At 36.6% G+C, this 19,473-nt stretch overlaps 1 protein-coding gene across 1 annotated transcript; it reads left to right on the plus strand.

Annotated features, from left to right (window-relative positions):
• The first annotated feature begins 318 nt into the window (after positions 1-318).
• On the plus strand, positions 319-19,188 carry LOC146310003 (uncharacterized). Its single transcript, XM_084744220.1, has 5 exons — positions 319-361; positions 458-841; positions 1,691-2,004; positions 18,670-18,712; positions 18,803-19,188. Exons 1-5 carry the CDS (start codon positions 319-321, stop codon positions 19,186-19,188), a joined length of 1,170 nt encoding a protein of 389 aa, XP_084600346.1.
• The last annotated feature ends 285 nt before the right edge of the window (positions 19,189-19,473 follow it).

Consider the following 19,473-nt stretch of genomic DNA (forward strand, 5'->3'; position numbering starts at 1 on the left):
TTGAGACTGGAAACAGTAAATATTTTGCATGTGTGTAAAAGTGATGTTTTTATCTGACTTTGTTAACAAATGTTAGAAATTTTGTGAATAATAAAACTAAATCAAAATTTCTTCCATGCAAATCCAAATATATATTCTCAACACAGTTCTAAGCTATGACTGCTTGTGAGAGGACAGTTGATCCTTCTTTTATAGTCTGTCAGTGTCCTTCTCTATGCAAAGTGAACTTCCTCACAGTCTGATATAAAGACTTGATATCATGCTGTCAGTTGCAGCAGAAGAAGAGAAGCTCCCATCAGATCACCTTCAATACCAACCATGTTCTCTGTAGCTCTGCTGCTGCTGCTGGCTGCTGGATCCTGTGAGGAGCTTTCAGTGGATTCACACTAAGAAACACATTAGAAACACTGAATATTCACATAAATGATGGAGATAATGTTGATTTCTGTTTCCACAGGTGTGAACAGTATTGATCTCATCCAGCCAGACTCAATGGTTGTGCAGCCTGGACAGTCTTTGACCATCACCTGTCGGGTCTCTGGTTATTCTGTGACTGATAGCAGCTATGGAACAGGCTGGATCAGACAGTGTGAAGGAAAACCGATGGAGTGGATTTTCCACCAGTGGGGAGGAGGAAGCCTTACTCAAAATAATGCTCTGAAGAACAAGTTCAGCTCCAGCAGAGACACTTCAGCTGGAACAGTGACAATAAGAGGACAGAATGTGCAGCCTGAGGACACAGCTGTTTATTACTGTGTACGTCGAGCCACAGTGATACAAACCACCAACAGACCTGCAAAAATACTCAACAACCAGCAACATGTTCTAAAAGTTAACATAAGTAACAACAGTGCTCTTTGATGAGAATATAAAAATCATTGTTTATGAATTTACTGAATCAGCCTGTTAGTTTGTCAGTGGGAGACAGAAGAAGAGTTGAGTGTTTTAATGTATAGATCTCATTTGAGTTCCAACATCAGTATAGAAGAGACTCAGTGAAGATTGATTCTCTCTCAATAAAAGACATGTTTTAATAATATATTATTGTCTGAGAAAGATGGGAAAACATTTTCCTGTTTTCATGCAATGGTGTAGAAAATAACATCTGATCAACTTAAACTATAACTTAAACAGCAACTATATTATTGACATTACATTAATTGTGAGAACTTGAAATTTTCACCACATTTAGGTTGAGGCTTCAAACAAGTCCTCTGTGTGTTTTTTGAGTCTATATATCTGTATATTGTGCTTTTTAAATTGTGCTCAATTAAAAACAAACTACAACTAAACTTGAATATATTTTTACTAAAACACAAATGCAAATTTTCCTTTTGTAATTTGTCCATGGTGGAAGCTCTAATCAGACTCTACTTATGTAAATGTATGTGTGTCATGTTGTCTTTTTAAAGCTGCAGAGGGACGTCTATGCAAACTCTTCCTCTCTTATAAACACACCATCAGCAGCTTGTGGCAGAACACTGGGACACTTTGATATATTTTGTGAAACACTCAGATCACAGAGCACTGAGCTACAGTGTTTATCACAGAATGGAAAATACAATTATCTGGAGTTTATTATTTGTACTTTCTATCCATGGTGAGAAATTCAGTCCTGTTTTACTTCTTTTGTAAATGTCCAACATGTGATTTACAGGTTTGATAATGATCATCATTTCTTTACTTACAGGAGTTTGGAGTGAGATCAAACTGGACCAGTCTCCCTCTGAGGTGAAAAGACCTGGAGAGACAGTCAAGATGTCATGTATCATATCTGGGTTTGACATGACAAGCTACTTTATTCACTGGATCAGACAGAGAGCAGGGAGAGCTCTGGAGTGGGTTGGGAGGATGGATACAGGTTCAAACTCTGCTATCTATGGCAGCTCATTTCAAAGTGGTTTCCTCATGACTGAAGACGTGTCCAGCAGCACTCAGTACCTGGAGGTCAAGAGCAAGACAGCAGAAGATTCTGCTGTTTACTTCTGTGCTCGAAGACACACAGTGAGTGAAGACAGTGGAGCAGCTGCACAAAAACCTCCACAGACAACAAACAACAATGAGATCTGAATGACATCTGGGTTTCCTCAACATCTGGAAAAGCACATTGACATGTCCACATTAGATTTCTATGAATGTTACTGTAAAGACATTTATTCTTTTTGTTTCATCACCCAGTAGATAAACAGAGTTCCTTCAACTGTCAGAGCATTATTAAATACTACATTTCCAATGTCACATTCCCAAGTAGGCTAAAAAAAACTCTGATCAAAAATATACTATAAACCTGGGTGGATGATTTAACATGATGAGATGACAGTTTTTAAGAACAAAATAAGTTTTCCAAAAGTGCTGGTGGACATCAGTGGTCAAATAAGAATACTGTAGATTATTTAGCTGATCTTATTTCCAGTATTCTTACAGGAAGTAATGAGAAACCATGATGCCAAGAAAAAAAAAAGGTTCCAAATGTGACCATGGTGTTAACACTCTTAGACATTTGAGCCAAGCGAGCACCCCTATATCTCAGTTTGTATGGCGTGTGCACCATGTATTGAGGCTGTCAGTCCTCTGCAGTGGCTGCCGGTTTAATTCCCGCCTGCAGCCCATTTGCTGCATGTCATCCCCTCTCTCTCTACTCCCTTTCCTGACATATCTTCAGCTGTTACTATCAAAATAAAGAAAGCCCAAAAAATAATCTTTAAAAAAACATTTGAGCCAAATAAAATTTAAACAGGTTTTACAAACTGTAAATAGACTTACTTGGACCAATGAATATTGATTCTCCAGTTTCAACAAATACAAAACTGAAACCCAAATACTGTACAGTCCAGTTCACTCATCTCTGTGAGGAGGAGTCAATGCAAAACTCAGATGTCTTCCACCTCTACTTATCTGACTGCAGAGAGGAGGACAGAGAACAGTGGACACACAGTTTAACATGATGGACTATAGGACAGGACTGCTGCTTTTAACTATCTGCTGGACAGGTGAAAATATTCACTGATCTTTATTTGACATATTTTCATTTTTCTCAGCAACATAAAGAATGACACACATATCTTTTGTCTCGACAGGTGTTGATGGTCAGACTCAGACAGAATCTGAACCAGTGGTTAAAAAACCTGGAGAATCTCACAGATTGACCTGTACAGCCTCTGGATTCACATTCAGTGACTACAGCATGCACTGGATCAGACAGGCTCCTGGAAAAGGACTGGAGTGGATCGCTTATATCAACTATGATAGTAGCAGCAAACGCTACTCTCAGTCAGTTCAGGGTCGGTTTACCATCTCCAGAGACAACAGCAGACAGCAGGTGTATCTGCAGATGAACAGTCTGAAGACTGAAGATTCTGCTGTTTATTATTGTGCTCGAGACTCACAGTGACACAGGAGGAAGAAACTCTGTACAAAAACTCAACATGTCAAAACAAGTCAAAACTTTACTTTCTGCTCTTCACATTAACAGAATTTAACATTCAACATCATGAACACACTCAGGAAAACAAAATCTCAATAAAACTGTTAAATTGCTGTTCTCCAACATGTAGCTGAGACTGGAAACAATACATATTCTGTCTGTGTGAAAAAATTATGTTTTCATTTGCTTTTGTTAACTAATGTTAGAAAGTCTGTGAATTATAAAACTCATTTTAAAAAATATATATATTATTATTACATGTGAGGCAAAATAAATATTCACAACACAGTTCTAAGCTATGACTGCTTGTGACAGGACAGTTGATCCTTCTTTTATAGTCTGTCAGTGTCCTTCTCTATGCAAAGTGAACTTCCTCACAGTCTGATATAAAGACTTGATATCATGCTGTCAGTTGCAGCAGAAGAAGAGAAGCTCCCATCAGATCACCTTCAATACCAACCATGTTCTCTGTAGCTCTGCTGCTGCTGCTGGCTGCTGGATCCTGTGAGTCTCACTGAGGCAGAGACACTGACAGTCTGATCACAGCACACTGACTGATCACTGTTATTACACTGATTCAATATTCAACATGTTTTCCTCCACAGGTGTCAAGTGTGAACAGTTGACACAGCCAGCCTCTCTGTGACTGTGCAGCCAGGTCAACGTCTGACCATCACCTGTCAGGTCTCATATTCTTTAGGCAGCTATCGCACACAATGGATCAGACAGCCTGCAGGGAAAAGACTGGAGTGGATTGGAATGAAAAGTACTGGATACTCATACTACAAAGATTCACTGAAAAACAAATTCAGTATCGTCTTAGACTCTTCCAGTAAAACAGTGACTCTAAATGGACAGAATGTGCAGCCTGAAGACACTGCTGTGTATTACTGTGCCAGAGACACACAATAAGACAAACCATCAGTAGACCTGAACAAAAACCCCTCAGTGTCTGAACACTTGTAACATGAAGCCACCAGAGGAGGAGCCCTCAGACCACTAATGATTTCAACACCAGCTCACTGTTACAGTAAAGACAGACACATTTAACAATGAAAAAGTCAAAGGAATATAACACCTTTTATTATTCACTAACAAAGACCACACCAATGTAGATTTACATATAAACAGTTTATTGGTTATGATGGATGGAGGAGAGCTTGGATGATGAAGTAGTGGTCTGGAAGGGGGTGCAGGTTGGAGGTAAGGAGGGAAGGAGGAAGGGGTTATGGTTTGAGGGATGGAGGGAGAGGATGAAGGTAAAGGGATATGGGATGAGGGGTGAGGGATTGGGGGTTGTTGGATGAGGGGTGAGAGATGGGAAGAAGTGGTGGAGAGGATGAGGGGTTTGAGTTGGATGGATGGATGGATGGGTTTGGTGGAGTCGGCTGGTGGCTGGAAGACAGAATGGAACCAGGCAGGGTTGAGACTCTGGGTGAGGGTACCGTCTCTCTCAGACTCCTGGTGTATGGAGACCCCCGGTTCCTGTATTCAGGCAAAGAGAGAAGAAAAAGAGGGGGTCGGGGAGGGAGGGATGTGGAAACAGAGTCAAAGGGTGAGGAAACAGATGAGGTGTGCTTAAGTACTCATAGTACAGAAATGAATCCGTCTGAGGCGTGGTCTTTGTTCCTGAATCTTGTTATAAAACTTCATTTATAATATATAACAGTATTAATAATATTTAATACAGGAGCTATTTTTCAAAAAGTGTCTTGTCTGTCTGACTCACAATGTTATTGTTAACTAATCTGCTGCACAAATTACATTAGAACATGCAGAAATGGACTCTGAGAGATTACAGTAATATTTATTCTCCAGTTTTACCAAAAACGGAAATCCAGACATTTCCTGGAATGTCCCGTTTTTAGTTGTTTGTGACTTTTATCAACACTTTATAATGAATATGTATTCATAGACTGGAGTGGCTTGCTTCTATGTACACCAGTAGCCTCATCTACTACTCTCAGTCAGTTCAGGGTCGGTTTACCATCTCCAGAGACAACAGCAGACAGCAGGTGTATCTGCAGATGAACAGTCTGAAGACTGAAGATTCTGCTGTTTATTATTGTGCTCGACACTCACAGTGACTGGAGTTGGTTGAGCAGCTGTACAAAATCCTACAGGACTCATATTTCAGGCTAGTGAAGCTCAAGCATGAAATATTTTATTTTCTTCAAATTTCTATATTAAAGAATATCATAACTAAATATTAAACTCATAAAAACACAATAAAGATGACTCATTGATTAAAAAAAAGGCAAAAAACAGCATGATTTTGCTGAAATTAAACTACTACAACCACAAAGTTTTTGCAAATTAAGACACATTAATGTAAATTATGTAAAATCTAAAGTGAGTCACACATCAGTATATTTATATTTCCAAAAAACACACTGAACTAAATGTAATTTTTACAAAAACAACCTAGAAAAGTGCAAACTATACTTTTCATCTAACTTGAAGTATTTAGTATTTTGCATCCTCTGCCGCAGGTTTCAGGTCCTGAGCAGTGTGGTGGCACATGAGAGACAATGCAGAGATGAGACAGAGACAGGATGAGAGCATAGTGCATAAGAGGAGTGGTTTATTTGACAAATAGAAAGAGAGAGTAATAATATTATTTTAAAGTCTCACCTGTATATAAGTGTGTATGTGCATGTGTGTGTGTGTGTCCTTGATTGACCTCAGATATTTCCTTGATTGATCATTTCTGAGAACCTCGTCCACAGACACTTCATTATTTTGTTGTTCTTATGTGTTGCATCATAGTCTGTTGAAGTCAATAACCTCGAGGTCACAGAACCTTCATGACACACAGAGACAGTAACACTGTTGTTTTGTAATAGGATATGACAACATGCTATAATATATTGATCTGACATTACATTCTGACCACTACCATATATTCCCCCTTTGAGAGACACTAGTCTCTCATAAAATTGGTAAACTGCTCAAACACTAAGTTATTCCATTAATGCATCAATCAATCCATCAATTAATATCTTGATCAATACAAGTGAGGGCAAAAAATTCCCTCCTGACCCCCATTCTCCTCTTTACCAGCTTCATGTTACTGTTTGCATTGATCTACTTTACCTTTACACACATGCAATCAACCATTTTAAACAAACACATCAACATTAACACTCATACATACAGTGACATTACATGTACAAAATATGACTTCAAACATTGTTCCAGTGTACAGCTGTGATGGGATAATGGTAAACTATAGAAACATTATGTTTTCCTCCAGAGTCTTGAAGCCCTTTATTCAAACCAGCAGCATCAAACTGAAGTTTTCATGTATTTACATGATCCTGGCTGCTGTCACTGTGTTTCTGTTTACATGTGTTTGTATGTTTGAAGTTAATCATGAATGTGATGTAGAAGCTGCTGACAGTAAATAAATTCTCTCAGGAAAACAATTCACATCAAATTTTAAGTGGGTTTTAATCATTTGAAAATGTGCTGAACCCACTGTGAACATGGTTTATAGAAGGAAACATTCTTGATCCTTGCTCATGTCTTTTTCCATGTTGGTCTTGTTTTTCTGATGTTTTGGACAAGGTGGAGTCACAGTTGATGCACCAACTGAAAAATAACATTTAGTCTTTCAAACCTCTAGAGGGCAATCTTGGACTGACTGAGTTTCATACTTGCACAGATGATGAAGAAGAATGATGATAGAAGTAACATCAAGACAGAACAGAGGTGGTTTGATTGGTTTCATATAACATTAACACAAATACTGATAATGGGAAATATTTCTACCTGGTCTAATGATGTAAACAACTGATCCATGTAAACACTGATCTACATGTAATGAATGTCCCTAGTTGTGTGATTGTGACTTTTATCAACACTTTATAATGAATATATATTCACACATTTAAGGAACAGATGTGAGTCTGATCCAGCTGTTTCCTCCCTGTGAGGAGGAGTCAATGCAAAACTCAGATGTCTTCCACCTCTACTTATCTGACTGCAGAGAGGAGGACAGAGAACAGTGGACACACAGTTTAACATGATGGACTATAGGACAGGACTGCTGCTTTTAACTATCTGCTGGACAGGTGAAAATATTCACTGATCTTTATTTGACATATTTTCATTTTTCTCAGCAACATAACAAATAACACATATCTTTTGTCTTGACAGGTGTTGATGGTCAGACTCTGACAGAATCTGAACCAGTGGTTAAAAGACCTGGAGAATCTCACAGATTGACCTGTACAGCCTCTGGATTTTCATTCAGCAGCTATGAGATGGGCTGGATCAGACAGGCTCCTGGAAAAGGACTGGAGTGGATCGCTTTTATTTTCACTGATAGTAGTGGCATCTACTACTCTCAGTCAGTTCAGGGTCGGTTTACCATCTCCAGAGACAACAGCAGACAGCAGGTGTATCTGCAGATGGACAGTCTGAAGACTGAAGATTCTGCTGTTTATTATTGTGCTCGACACTCACAGTGACACAGGAGGAAGAAACTCTGTACAAAAACTCAACACGTCAAAACAAGTCAGAGGGGTTGTTCTCCATATTTAACATTCACTCGCTCTGGCCGTTGCACGCACTTGTGAATTGGAACAGGGCACGCTCGCATGACGTTCAACTTCTGTTGACCGCGGGATAACATTTTTGCAAAATAAAATAATGCAAAAAATAATCGATTTTTGAAAATGTAATTATCGATTCATACTCGTCCATAACATAATCGCGATTAATTAATAATTGTTTTTTTTCACGACCCCTAATTAACAACAATACATATTTTTATAAGCACAAAAATATTGTTATAATTTTACAACATCACTAGTTTAATGACGCGTGTCAGTGACTCCAAGCACTCAACTTTACACCAAACATGAACATTTCTAACAAACACGTGTTTGTTAAAGAAAAAGAAAACAGTGAAGTGACTGCAGTGAAATCATTTTGTCACCATTCAGAGTGGAAGTAGATTCAGAAACACAAACAAGTTGGTGTCTCTCAGCAGAAAGTGACAGAATCCAACATCCACAGGTTGAATGAGTTCAGACTGTTGAACCAACTCTGTAAACAAGAAGATAATATCATGTCTTTTTCCATGTTGGTCTTGTTTTTCTGATGTTTTGAACAAGGTGGAGTCACAGTTGATGCACCAACTGAAAAATAACATTTAGTCTTTCAAACCTCTAGAGGGCAGTCTTGGACTGACTGAGGTTCATACTTGGACTGATGATGATGAAGAATGATGATAGAAGTAACATCAAGACAGAACAGAGGTGGTTTGATTGTGACATTAACACAACTACTGATGATGGTAAATATTTTCACCTGGTCTCATGATGTAAACAACTGATCCATGTAAACACTGATCTACATATATTGAAACACTTTATAATGAATATGGTGGTTTCCCATTGGAAAGTTCTGTTTAACAGCAAGGTAAAGCAGTGAAAATTTTCTAAATAAAACTGATATTGATTTGTTTTAGCTGTGCCTTCCTGTGGCTAAAATCAGTCTGCTGCTTTTCCTGTCCACAGCAGCACATTGCTTAGCCTCTTACAGCAGCACTGCCTGCCAAATTGCAGACATGCTGAGTGCCATCTACTGTTGGTAAAACACTATTAGCAAATTAGCAAATTGACTTTTTCTGATACTAAACAATATAACACAATAACCTTTAATAACACTACAATAAACATTTTATATACAGCTTATAGAACAAAGTTTTAGTGCCTCACTCAGCTTACATTTGTGACTGTGTGATGTTATTCCACTGCTGTGTTAATGTTGATGAACAAGTTACTCAATTTGAAATGTGTCAGAAACATTTTACATTTGGACCGACTGTACGGACGCGTCATAAAACATTCATTCTAGTTTCACCAAAAAAAAAAAAAGGAAAAAAAAAGAATAGAGACATTCAAGTACAATCAACAATTTATAATGTATATGTATTCATAGATTTTAATAACATAATCTGATCCAGCTGTTTCCTCCCAGTGAGGAGGAGTCAATGCAAAACTCAGATGTCTTCCACCTCTACTTATCTGACTGCAGAGAGGAGGACAGAGAACAGTGGACACACAGTTTAACATGATGGACTATAGGACAGGACTGCTGCTTTTAACTATCTGCTGGACAGGTGAAGATATTCAGTGATCTTCATTTGACATATTTTCAATTTTCTCAGCAACATAACAAATGACACACATATCATTTGTCTTGACAGGTGTTGATGGTCAGACTCTGACAGAATCTGAACCAGTGGTTAAAAGACCTGGAGAATCTCACAGATTGACCTGTACAGCCTCTGGATTCACTTTCAGTGACTACTGGATGGCCTGGGTCAGACAGGCTCCTGGAAAAGGACTGGAATGGGTTGCCTGGATTAGCAGTGGTGGTGGTAGTTATAAATACTACTCTCAGTCAGTTCAGGGTCGGTTTACCATCTCCAGAGACAACAGCAGACAACAGGTGTATCTGCAGATGAACAGTCTGAAGACTGAAGATTCTGCTGTTTATTATTGTGCTCGACACTCACAGTGACTGGAGTTTGTTGAGCAGCTGTACAAAATCCTACAGGACTCATCTTTAGTAAACTGATAGAGGGTTAGAGTTATGTTATTATTTTACTTTTGTCGTTATTGTGCCATACTTATCTGTACTGGGTTGATAATATCATGAAATTCTATGTTATAGTATTTATAATATATACCTCTTTCCACTATCGTTTCTTTACATTAATCTTGTCATTTATTGTTTTATATTCTATCGTCTACATCCCATATATTGTATACACAAAAGGATACCCCCCCTCCCACCCAAAAAAAAAAAAAAAAAAAGCTGAGAATCAACTTCTACAGTTACTGAACATGTCTGTAAATTTAGACAAAGTAATGTCTGTAAATGATGTGGAACCTGTGATTGAAGAACCATGAAACACTAATCCTGCAGTAAGAAACATTTTCTGGGATTCTTGAGTAAAAGCTCTTATATTTTATACAAAAATAAAACACGAAATCAATGAATTTAATTAAATTATTACCATATCAGATACACATCTGCCATATTATTTCATTTTTATGATTATTTGAAAAAAAATGTAAAATGTCAGTTTGAGACTCTCAGTCTCTCCTGCAGGGGATCTGAAAAGGACTTGAAGTGATCGGGAACGGCTTCTCCGATGCCAGCAGAAACACTTATGCCAGCAGTGTGCAAGGACGTGCAGAAATCAGTAGAGATGACAGCAACAGCATGGTGTATCTGAGACTGTCCAACTTAAAGCCAGAGGACTCTGCTGTGTATTACTGTGCCAGATACACACACCGGTTAAAAGAAGCAGAGAGGCTTTACAAAAACTCCACACAACATTTGTTTACAAAGACCTGCAGGTGGCAGCAGAACACATGAAGTCAGATGACACTAACTAAAGAGAGAATGACAGAGCCTCTAAACACACACACATGCATGAACACTATGAAAGAAACAGTTGATGTTGTGGTTTGTGACTTCTTGTTTCTCAGCAGGTGTTGAGAATATATTTGGACATTCATGCATGAAACAACCAGTATACAAATGAACCAAATGCTGCTGAGCAGAATAAAGAAATACATCTAATTTGGATAAAAATACAAATTACCACTGGATAACTTGAAATGATCATTTCTATGAAAATCATAAATATAATCATAATATATAATGATAATCTAAATAAATATTGTTTCCAGAGATGTGAGATGTGTTGTGTTTCTGTGTGAGGAGGAGGAGTCAATGCAAAACTCTGATCTCTTCCATCTCTACATATGTGTTGCAGAGTGAAGGACAGAGACTAAATCACTGACATACACACTGTAGACTGGACAGAGACAACTGGCTTTTACAATGATCACACCTGATTATTTGCTTGTTTTTCTCATCCTGTCTATTAACTGGGCAGGTAAGAACAATGAGTGTTTTTCTGACAAACCTCCTGCTACAAAGACAATATGGCTGCATTACAGTAACTAATGAGCTGTTTAACTGTCTGTAGGTACTGAGGGTCAAACACTGACTGAGTCTGAACCAGCAGTTAAAAGACCTGGAGAATTTCACAGACTGACCTGAACATATTCAGGGTTCAGTAGTGATATTGATGCTGCATGGATCAGACAGGCTGCTGGAAAAGGACTGGAGTGGATTGCTTATATCAGCAGTGATGGCAGTAGCTACATCTACTACTCTCAGTCAGTTCAGGGTCGGTTTACCATCTCCAGAGACAACAGCAGACAGCAGGTGTATCTGCAGATGAACAGTCTGAAGACTGAAGATTCTGCTGTTTATTATTGTGCTCGACACTCACAGTGACTGGAGTTGGTTGAGCAGCTGTACAAAATCCTCATCTTCTCGGTGCTCGACATCAACAATGTTTCTTGTTTCCTGCATTCAGTTTTACAAAAATAAAACAACAACAACACAGGATTTAAAAAGTTACAAAGAAACAAATGTACAAAAGTAAACAAGCTGTATAAAGTCAACAAACATTAATCAACACTCAGGTTAGACATGATTTAGTTTAGTTATTTAGCAGGTCCATTTTAAATATAAAAGTTGAAGCCAGAAACTCTCATCAGATCTTTTATTTATTTTATATTACTACAATACTGCTTTACTTTATTCTGCTGTATATTATAGACAGTGAACAAATTTTTTTCACTCTGAAGTTATTTTAATCATGAATGCAGAACTAAATCCTTTAATGCTTGTGGTGAAACATATTTGTACATGTTTGTGTTTAGGAAGGATTGAAGGGTTTCTGTTGATGTTTAAGAGAAGAAAATTGTAAATCATCATCCTTTACATGAGGTCTGTTTGCTGTTGATTCATTCATGGCCTTGTTAAATTGTCTCATGTTGTGTGTGCTCTCTGAGATATAAAACAGTAGATCTGATCTTGTTTGATAGCTAAGGCTGTTGATACTTATGAACCCTCATTTTACACTAGTATAAGTTTCTTCTGACCTGAAGCAGGCAGTTTTTTGTTTTTTCTTTATCAGGTTTTCAGTATCTGAGCAGCAAGATTCTCTGTTTGTCTTTACTGTAATGTAAAACTTCAAACCTCCAAGCTGCAGAAAAACTCCTAATATTCACATGATTTTGCTTTCAACTATTTTTTTTCTTTTTAACTTTTTGGGGAGATTTTCAAAAATAGATTAAAACAGATTAATATGCGAGGCCAGTTACTTCCTAACAGAGAAGTTGTTAGTTGAGTATTTAAATTTATTTGACTTGAAATGTAAAACAACCTTTGAGAAGTTTGACTTTCCCTCACAACAAGGACATGATTCATTTGAACATTTTGTATCAGTGTATTATGATGCTGAGAAGACGTTACAATCATGACATGTTAAAAGACTGTTTCATGCAAAGAGACACTAAGATAGACTCAATATATCGATTCATAATTACATGTGTGCAAATAATTTTAACATTAACAATGAAACGGTGAACTTACTCTTTTATGAACATTTTAAGATTATTATCTGAGAAGATAAATGTTTCGATCCCCCACACAAATATGATATCAGTGCAGTAGGATTTTCAGTTAAATATACAGCCAGAAAAATATTTTTCAAGATTCAAAGGATTCATTTACAACATACCCACACAATGTTAATGGTGAAATGCAGGGTGTTAAACGCTTCAGGCTGTGCTGAAAAGGCCTGAGTGCAATGAAGGATGATAAGAATCACATATACAATAACATTTTGTACTAACTTTAACCAAGATATCAAATGAGCAGGGATGTACAAATGTTTCACAGAGGACAAAGTGCTGGACAAGACTGAGGACACACAGAGGTCAGAGCAGTGGTCTGAGGAAAAAAGCTTTTTCTGAGTCTCTTTACTTGTGGAGACATTTTCCTGAACACAGAAACTGAAATAATCTGTCTGTCCCACTAACATTAAATACAAATAAAGATTTTTTTTTTTACATTTTTCTGTAGAAACGCTGTTTGACTCAGAAAAGAGTGGTAGTGGTAAAAATAAATGATTTATAATATCATTTGTTCTCATCTGCTTCCAAATATACTTGAATGTGTAACAGAGCCTTGAATGACTTGAATGAACTGTTCCTTTTTTGAACCTGTAGAGGGAGCTCTGTGCTAAATTTTCTCAAATGTCAAACATCTCAAGGAACAACAACTTTACACCTTTCAAACACTGACAACTTTATAGGAAAATTGATATTTTTTCCTATATTGATAAGAAATTATTTCTACTTTAAAATAGTGAATATTTGTGTTTTTCTTCATGATATTATAAGGTATTGTTCAAAGCATTAGCTTTGAAAAACTAAATTGTCATTGCCTCATAATTCCACCATAAATGACATGAATTTAGTTTGAAAAGAAAAATAAGATGAAAAACATTTGATCAGACAGAAAGTTTGACTTGATCAGAACATAATTAGAAGGTGAAATGCCTATAAACCAGAAAACACTGAAACTTTGCACAGTATGACGTTATGAAATGAAAATACAGCAGTTTTCATAAATGTTATTAAATGTTAGTAATCAGAGTAAAACTGTAGATTATTTATATGATTGTAAATGTTATGATTTCCCACCCATCATGCTCAAAGAGACTAATGAGAAACAGATACCAAGATGAATTATGATTTAATTTTAACTAATTTGAATGAACATTGGAGATCAAATATCTAAGCTAAGATTAACATGTTTGTTTAAGTAATGTGGTTGAGTTGTTAATACTGACTGACATTTGACTCAAACTGAATCATGCCAGACAATCGTTATAACAGCTGACTTGGAGGATTCATGGATTTTATTTCCTCAGTTTTATTAAATATCTCAGGTCCAGTTCTCTTTTTCAGAAAGAGAAAATGTTAAAGGCATGATTTTAATGGTGACACGCATGCAATACTTATTTTAGTTCATATTATTAAAGATATGATAAATAATAGTTAGTGAATCGACTTTTTTAGACACATCAGTCATAATGTAGATGTTTTAACTAGTTTTTTGTCCTTTCAATATTAACATGGTTGTCTGTTTAAATTCCAGTCACCTGTATGTTTACAGCTGGGAGTGAGGTTCAGGTTTTGTGTTCAGGTCTATATTATTTTTCAAATTGCATGCATTGTTGTATTTTTTAGTTTCTTGTAGTTATAGACTTATCAGATTGAGTGTGACTTTAACTAACCATTGAATGGGACATTTTCTGTTATTTTTCTTGTGAGGTTTTCTGCTGTGTTAAAGTGGAGTAGAGTGGTAGAGACACTGCATGTGTTTTAGTGTGTGGTTTAAGTCTCCTCAGCTTCTTGTGAATAAGTAAATTTGAGTGTTGCAGAACAGTTTTGATTTGGGTTGAACTGATAAGTGTGTACTGGTGGTTTATTAACAATTTGGCCACATATTTTATGATAATTTCACCTTTCAACATGCAGCTCTTCAGTACCTCCCTGGTAGAGGAGTCTTTTTTGTTGGTTTGTTATTTGATTGTTTGATTGTGACTTTTAGCAAAATATTACAGCTAATATTCATTCTTAAACTTTAGTAACAAATCCAAATCTGAACAAACTGTTTCCTCCCTGTGAGGAGGAGTCAATGCAAAACTCAGATGTCTTCCACCTCTACTTATCTGACTGCAGAGAGGAGGACAGAGAACAGTGGACACACAGTTTAACATGATGGACTATAGGACAGGACTGCTGCTTTTAACTATCTGCTGGACAGGTGAAAATATTCATTGACTTCAGTTTTATAGTGTTTTTATTTGTGTCATCAGCGTATTTCATGTGATGTTTCTTCATCCTCTTGACAGGTGTTGATGGTCAGACTCTGACAGAATCTGAACCAGTGGTTAAAAGACCTGGAGAATCTCACAGATTGACCTGTACAGCCTCTGGATTTAACTTTGGTGGCTACAGCATGCATTGGATCAGACAGGCTCCTGGAAAAGGACTGGAGTGGGTTGCTTATATCAGTAGTGGTGGTAGCATCTTCTACTCTCAGTCAGTTCAGGGTCGGTTTACCATCTCCAGAGACAACAGCAGACAGCAGGTGTATCTGCAGATGAACAGTCTGAAGACTGAAGATTCTGCTGTTTATTATTGTGCTCGAGACTCACAGTGACTGGAGTTGGTTGAGCAGCTGTACAAAATCCTACAGGACTCATCTCTCAGGCTGGTAGAGCCTGTATGAAGTACCTTTATTTATTACCTTTATTATTATTTATTTATTTCTATAAAACTGTGTACATTTTATTTTTATATTGTATTGTATTTATTATATTTTATTATATTATGTATACTGTTTTACATTATTTAATCCCAGAAATTAATATCAATATATAAATAAATATCACTTGTTGATAAAAGGGCCAAAGACAACACAACATCTGTTTGCTGAAATTAAACTACAACAAATACTAAAACATTTCAAGAGACAGTAATGTCTGATGTGGAATCTAAAGGGAGCCTCAGTATGAGGGTGAAAAATATTGTTGCAGTTTCCTGTATAAACTCAGTAGAGGGCAGTGAGTGTCAAGTTTTTTTCAAACCTGTTCCTATAAGGAGACGCTCAGATCTGGTCTTGTTCTCATTGATCTTAACTGACTGACCCTCAAGTCCACACTCAGATGTGTCTTTTGCATTTTGTCACATCTCCTGAGCAGCTGTTTTTCTCCAGAGACTCCACGTTTCTCTGTTTGTCTTTCTGTTTGTGATAAAAAAACAGTAAGTGAGCAAATGAATAAATGCTACAAATCCTAAAAAGCTGTGCTTGAATGATAGAGGAGGTGCTGACAGTAAATGAATTCTCTCAGGAAAAGAGCTTGCATCATATTTAAAGTGTGTTTTAATTATTTGAAAACGTGAAACAAACTGTAAACATTATAGAAAGCAACATTCTTGATGGTTGTGTCATGACAAAAAGTCGTCAGAAGATGGGCCAGTAAGGTCTGGGCTTAGCGCCACAACACCTTATCAATCTTATTAAAAAAAACACAGTTATCACTCTTATTTTAAAAGTTCAGACCATCATTAAAGGAAGGATCAGGAAAAATCAGGAAAAATCTGGAAGAATCACTGGAGGAGCAACAAGTTCTGCCATACAAAGTTTATTGATCTCTCTGGTGTAGAAAAATCAACAAGCATGAGTCAAACCAGGGGTTAGACTGAAGAAAGGGGCTCAAAACACTATTATATACCAGTTTAGAGCCTCCTCCCACTTTAAACTTTCAGCTCACATCCAAACATTCCCGTGTATTTAGTGTTCTCATTATTTGGCCTTAGCATAATTCATATTCTAGCAAATTGCTACTTCCCTTATGTTTGTGTGGTTTAGTCACATGTTTTTTTTTATAAAAAGAAAAGCACAGCTGGCCTGCGGTGTAAACAGATCTTACTCAAACATTCCCTGGGAAAATACCAAAAAGTATCAAGTTAAGGATGGTGATAATGATCCTGGTGCCAAGCACAGCACCACAACTGTCCTTCCCAAACAACACAATGTAGCAATGCTGGATGAACATCATGATGTGAAAATATGCCACTACAGTCCTCCATTTGGGACTAAGAAGTCCCACACTAAGATACTGTAAGACACACAACAGCTGTCAGGCTGAATCAATAATCCACATGGTAATAATTGCATATAATAAGGTCAGTAGTATGGCTATATATATATATATATATATTGTGTGCCATATGCCATATACTGACCTTATACTGACATATATACATATATATATATATATATATGTATATATATATATATATATATATATATATATATATATATATATATATATAAAGAATACAAGTGCAAATCAGTAGGAATCAGTAGTGAAACACTTCAAGAGGTAATAATAAGTAAACTCACATGGGATATAATTCAGGTTTAAGGCCGTACCATAGTGCAGAATATGCTGTTTTATGTGACAAACCAGTTGTCTTTATCTGTTTTAAAATGTAAATATAACAATAGCAAGCATATCACATCAATCAATCATTTACAATTTACTCAATTTACTTGAGATGATTTGAAAAATGATCAGTAAAACAAATATCTAAAGTTAAAATAAATCTTAAACAATCATGCTGAATCAAAACAGTCAGTTATTCACCAGGATACCATAATGAAAATTAATATCTTCATATATCTCACAGTTCTTATACCAAGATTTTATCAACCCCATTAATAAAGTATATTCTGTGAAAAGATATAACTTCTTGATTGCTTCAACACAGAATGAGAACAAGTAAATTGATCAAGATCTCTTCAAATCTAACATGTTTCACATGTCGGTGCTGCTTGTGGGGGATTCTCCCTTTAGGTTTTATTTTTTTAATAGATTTTCCAAACTGTTTTTTTACCTTAACCTCCCCAATAAGAGTTAGTCTAGGTGTAAGTAAATGAACTGAATTTCTTATGAAATCTGGCGTCTTATGACGCCTGGCCAGATTAAGCAATTTTGAGATTTTACTTTTTTCACTTTCTTTTTTTTTACTTTTTTCCTCAAAAATTTGAGTGACCCCTCATTTCTCTGACTCTGTTCTTCTCTCTGCTGTTTCATGAAATACTTATTTATTTGTAAATACTTAAAGAAAAAATGATTGTGAAATTTATTAAATTTAGCTACTAATGTTTCAAATGTATCTATCATATGATTTGTAATCGTCTGTGAATAGACTTGTAATCAATTACATGCCCACTTTTCTTGCATGTTATGAATTTTATTAGTCAGAATATCTGTCTCAAATATATGCAGCCAGTCTTGTTGATGCAATGCTGATTTTAATGAATATGTTTCTACAATCCATGATTCACATTAAAATTTACATTATAAATAGTAAAAATGATCTTAATCATTGCTTGGATTTATACAAGAAGCTACACAATGTTTGAACACTGAATTGTTGTCAATACAACATTCAGTTATTAAAAGTTCACAGTTAAAGCAAAGTTAACAGTTGTTTCATTTCTGTAAATGCAGGAATATTTTGAAAATGTTAAAGACTGAGTGTGTAATGAAATTCAAATATCACATGTAAAGCAGAGGTGATTTGCAGGCATGTTTTCACTCTGCAGATATAATAACAGTCAACAGACTCTTCTATTGGCTCCAGTTAGACCAACATTGATGCTTCATATGTTTGATTCTATGCAAACTCACTGACCTTCCTTGTTACTCAGCTATAAAAACTTGCCATCAGGCTGTCAGTGGAGTTCACAGCACGTCACTTTCAACATAAACCATGTTTTCTGTAGCTCTGCTGCTGCTGTTGGCAGCTGGATGTGAGTCTCTCTGGATTTGTCAAAGTCAACAGTTCTTCTTTTGCAGCAGAACTTGATCATTTGTTACAAAACATTTTCTTTTTTTAACAGGTGTGAAGTGTGAACAGTTGACACAGCCAGCCTCTGTGACTGTGCAGCCAGGTCAACGTCTGACCATCACCTGTCAGGTCTCTTATTCTGTTAGCAGCCACTACACAGCTTGGATCAGACAGCCTGCAGGGAAAAGACTGGAGTGGATTGGAATGAGAGCTGGATCCACAACATACTACAAAGATTCACTGAAGAACAAGTTCAGTATCGACTTAGACTCTTCCAGCAACACAGTGACTCTAAATGGACAGAATGTGCAGCCAGAGGACTCTGCTGTGTATTACTGTGCCAGAGACACACACTGGTTAAAAGAAGCAGAGAGGCTTTACAAAAACTCCACACAACATTTGTCTACAAAGACCTGCAGGTGGCAGCAGAACACATGAAGTCAGATGACACTAACTAAGGAGAGAATGACAGAGCCTCTAAACACACACACATGCATGAACACTATGAAAGAAACAGTTGATGTTGTGGTTTGTGACTTCTTGTTTCTCAGTGTTACATTTAACATGTGCTTTTCTACAACAACAATGATTAATAATGTTCCCATCATTGAAATTTCCCAGCAAGTAGTGAGAATATATTTCATGCATGATATAACCAGAATATGATTGAATCAGCAAATGCTGCTGAGCAGGATAAATAAATAAATCTAATTTTGGGGAAAA

The sequence above is a fragment of the Lutjanus erythropterus genome, chromosome 19 (genome assembly GCF_056507025.1).
Source record: "Lutjanus erythropterus isolate fLutEry1 chromosome 19, fLutEry1.hap2, whole genome shotgun sequence".
Classification (NCBI taxonomy): domain Eukaryota; kingdom Metazoa; phylum Chordata; class Actinopteri; order Lutjaniformes; family Lutjanidae; genus Lutjanus; species Lutjanus erythropterus.